The following is a 4093-nucleotide window of genomic DNA, read 5'->3' on the forward strand; positions in this document are numbered from 1 at the left end:
CTGGATGACACCATGGATTTTTGTGTGATTACCCCGAAGCACCTCAAGGTCTGGCTCAGGGGTCTTGTTCAGTCACTTCTCCTTCACCAGTAGGATGCTGTGGGAGGCAGCAGCCTGGTTTGGCCCATGGTGCCACCAGCATGCAGAAAGCAGCGGCTCTTCAGCCTGCTCCCTGCACGTTTGCAGCATCTGTGCTTTTTCAGACCTCGGTTGGAGGAGAATGAGGGCACTGAGAGTGTGCTCAGCCATCTGGGAGTGCTACCAGCATCTTCCCTTTCATTTCTTCCCTTTGAGGACCTGGGGTTGCCTATCTCAGTGGGGGCTACAGACCCAGGGCAGCTCCAGAAGCTCAGCAATGGATGAAGATGACTGCAGTTGTGCAGCTTAGCTAAGTCCCGTCTCCTTCCAAGTTGCTGACAGCGGAGTTACCTCCATAAAGCAATATAAGGCACCTAAATGAAGTTCCTGCCACTAATCACTGCTGAAGGACCTGTCTCCTTCCTCAGATGGAGACAACTGCCTTTGCCTTCTCAGGCACCCTGAGGGGCCGTGTTCTGCAATGGAAGTGATTTATGGCTCCCAGGAGCCTGCACACCTTGCAGAGGAGGGCAGTTTTCTTATGAACTGCCTTAAAAATCATTTTTCCCTGTTTGTTCAGCAAATGAAATGAAACAGCTCGGTCTGAGGAGCCGCAGGAAGACTTGTTTCCATCAAGTCCTTGGAAATGCTGTCATGTTTCATTCCAGGAGAAATTGGTTTGAAACTTCTCCACTGCCAAAAGGAATTCTGAGCCTGCAGCTTCCTCTCTTCCTCTCACCTGAAGCTGCCTGGGTTTCCCTGAGGTAGGATTGACAGATTCAGGTCCACCTTGTCAGTGGCTATCACATGTATTCGTGTACCCTTTCCCAGCCTTCTCTAAGATATGGATATCTTAAGGATACCGAAGTGAAGTGGGTGCAGCTATTCTCAGAGGGTTTCTGTGTTGCAGAGATCATACTTCTCAGTACCACAGCATGTTTTCAGGCAGCACTTTCCTAAACTCCCGGCCTTTTAAGTCCTCATCTAACCACTCAAAAAGAAAACACTTCAAAGTACTAGACTTAATTTGCTGGCCATAGTTGTGTCATCTTGTTGCATGGTCCTAATAGAGTGATCAGCTGGCAGCCTGCTTCTTGGTTGCTGCCCACAAGAAATAGGATGGTTGATGTTTTGATGAGAGCCTTTGATTTAGGAGTTTAGCCTTTGTACAGCTGTGCAGGTTGGGTGTCTTGGTCATAGTACATTAGGGCTGTTCATTTGATTTCTGGCATTTACTAAAGAGGTTTTATGCCTTTCTTTCATACGAGATTAAATGCTAATAGTAGTTTTGTGACTGTTTCCAGCTCTGCATCCCCATATGCAGTTGGGGACTTGGCTGCCTGCCCCATGCACAGTGGGTGTTAGAGCCACCCGTACCAGCCTGGGGAGCTAGCGCTGATTTCTGCTCGTGCTCTTGCTATAAACACCATTGGAAATGTGTTCAGAGGCTGTCCAAATAATACGTGGTGTGTCTAGAGGGGACATGAAGATCTGTCTGCATCATGTTAGTACATAAATTCAGCTCCCCTTAAGGCGCTTAAGCACATTTGGAGAGTGACCTGGAACAGCCCAGGTAGCAGGAGGTTACATGTACCAGTGCCGTCAGCCCTTGTGAGGGTGTGAGATTGCAACCAGCAGGCAAAGGCAGCCAATTACACCATGCTTAGAGCTTTTCATTCTTTTTTCCACCTACCCAGCTCCACAAAGTGAATCCTGCTGTAAAGACCTCTCCCTCCCGCTGGCATCACCTCCTGTCTGAGGAGATAGTGTTTAAAGTGCCCTCAATATTTGCAGCTCACTTTTCCTGCCAGTGTAGTTAAAGGCCATGCTGTCCCCTGCAGTGGGCTGTGCTAAGGTACTCTGCTGCTTGGGGATAGTGTGTGTCAGTGCACAGGGTGATGAGGTGCTGGGGGGTTGTGGGCTCTGTTTTCATGGCTGATGAGAGGGCAAAGTTGGTTCATATTTATGCCTTAGTACCCCATTTTCCCCCCTCTCTACTTCTTAGGTTAGGAAATGGTTCCTGCTGGCTGCAACACATGGGACAGGTCTCACCTGGGATTTCTAGATGCTCTCACTGTAGGATCCAGGGGAGGGGAGCTAAAACTAGAGTGCTAATAGCTTCCCAATGAAAGCTAGCCTGGAGCAAGAGCTGAAGGAAAGCACAGGGGAGCTTTCCTTTGGTTTAATGATAACTTATCCCTGTCACAGCTCAAGTGATGCTGTTCTCCGGTACATCAAACCTTTCCCCTTCCACTGAGCTTGCATCGTCTTTCTCCTTTTCAGCATATTCATCCTCATGGTCCCATTCCTCTTCATTGAATGCATCATCTTCATGGTCCCTTTCCTCTTCATTGACATCTTCACCAGCCTGCTCAGGCAGGAGGTCACCTTGCCCACAGGTATTCACTAGTTGCTTGCAGAAGGAACATGTCTTCTTCCCAGAGAGGGTGTGGAACCAAGTGTCAATGCAGACACTATGGTAAGCATGAGAGCAGGACAGGATCTTCAGGTGGTCCCCTTCTCTGTACTCTGCCATGCAGATCACACGGGTCTCATGTTTGTCTCCCTTCTTGTATGTGTGCAGCTTTGTCCCGTGAGCCCTCTTGTACCAGATGAAGCCAACTATAATTAAGGCATTGGCAAGAGTGATGTAGAATAGGTCTCTGCAATCCTTCATGGTGAGAGTTTTCTCCAGCATTTTGGCGTTTTCTTGACAAGCACTCAAATAGAGTCTGGGTGGTAGAAGTCTGACGTATGCCCCTTTTACACACTGCAGAGCCCTTTGCAAGTGGAGGGACACTGGTTGTCCAGTAGAGAGTGATGGTATCTCAGTCAGCTCCTGGATTCCTTGGTCATCAGCCATCATGGTAGCCATTTCCTCTGTATCCACGTTGTACACAACAGCAGTTTGGTATCCAGCCTGCTGGGCATGATGAAAGAGCAGCCATACCCCCCTATGAGTGCAATATGTGTCTCGGAGGCCTGCCTTGATGCTGGAGGATTCTCTATTGCATGACAGGCATTTGGTGGTATCACTCTTACCAAATGCCCTGTCAGCCCTTCTGCTGGGAGTCGTGGCCCAAAGCATGCAGGGAGGGCTTTATAAGCAACGCACTTGGAGCTGTCATTATAAGCCACGTAAGCAAAGATCTCTGCAAGGGTAACATTGCAAAAGGCAGCAGTGACCACAAAAGGAAGAAGTTGGAGCCAAAGATTCATGCTGAATGCAGCTGAATACAGATTTCCAGGCTGGTCCCAAAGCAGAAGGGTAGCAGCCAGTCCCAGAAGCACTATCCCACTGGGGTTTTATCACTTGGAGCCCCAGCAGGATGGAGATCACAGCCTGTTTCTGCCTTAGAGGTTTCTGTAGGCTCAGAGGTTCCCAGGATAGAACTTCTCTTTTGCTGTCTCCAGCTGCCAAGCAACACCCTTACATCACCTCTGCAGATCTGTGGCATCAGCCAGTGAGTGTTTCCCAAGGCTGGGTCACATAACATTGCCATCAACCTACTTAAGCTTCTTCCTTTTCTTTTTGGTCTGCTCCATGCATGAAGTTTGTAGTTTCATCCCCATCTGGGTACCAGTAGGATGCCCATCTCATTTTGCTGGTGCTGTACAGGCAGGGTAAATGAGCCTCCCCATCAGCTATGTGCCCACCACAGACTGGAATCCTTCATGCTGGCGGCCAAAGCAATTCCTGGGAAACCAGGCAGAGTGGGAAGGAGCTGTTAGCCTCCATCTGTGCTGGGGAGGGGTGATGTGGCAGCTTGGATTGGTCTGGTGGACGTGCTTTTTTTCCTTAAAATTTTGATCTTTGAACCAAAAAGGAGGCAAATAAATGGCTTAGGATAGAAGGGGTCTGTCATTTGCAGGGAGTCAATCGGTGTCTGTCAGTCAAACTGGCAGCTGGCAGAAGCTGGAAGTCTCTTTTTGCTGTGTGGCCTCATTTTGCCATTACCTAAACTGAGCAGCTCCACCTTCAAGGCCCCTGAGTGAGCAGCTGGACTTGAAGCAC

At 49.1% G+C, this 4093-nt stretch overlaps 1 protein-coding gene across 1 annotated transcript; it reads right to left on the reverse strand.

The window, feature by feature from the left end:
• Nucleotides 1–2245: 2245 nt before the first annotated feature.
• On the reverse strand, nucleotides 2246–3532 carry LOC133213692 (E3 ubiquitin-protein ligase RNF13-like). Its single transcript, XM_061356116.1, is given in 2 exon segments — nucleotides 2246–3009; nucleotides 3012–3532. Coding segments are annotated over 2 exon segments (1008 nt in total). The 5' UTR covers nucleotides 3298–3532; the 3' UTR covers nucleotides 2246–2287.
• Nucleotides 3533–4093: the final 561 nt, after the last annotated feature.

Source organism: Neopsephotus bourkii, unplaced genomic scaffold (genome assembly GCF_033783945.1).
Source record: "Neopsephotus bourkii isolate Nb327-2 ecotype Australia unplaced genomic scaffold, CSIRO-AGI_Nbou_v1 NB_838, whole genome shotgun sequence".
In the NCBI taxonomy this organism is placed as follows: domain Eukaryota; kingdom Metazoa; phylum Chordata; class Aves; order Psittaciformes; family Psittacidae; genus Neopsephotus; species Neopsephotus bourkii.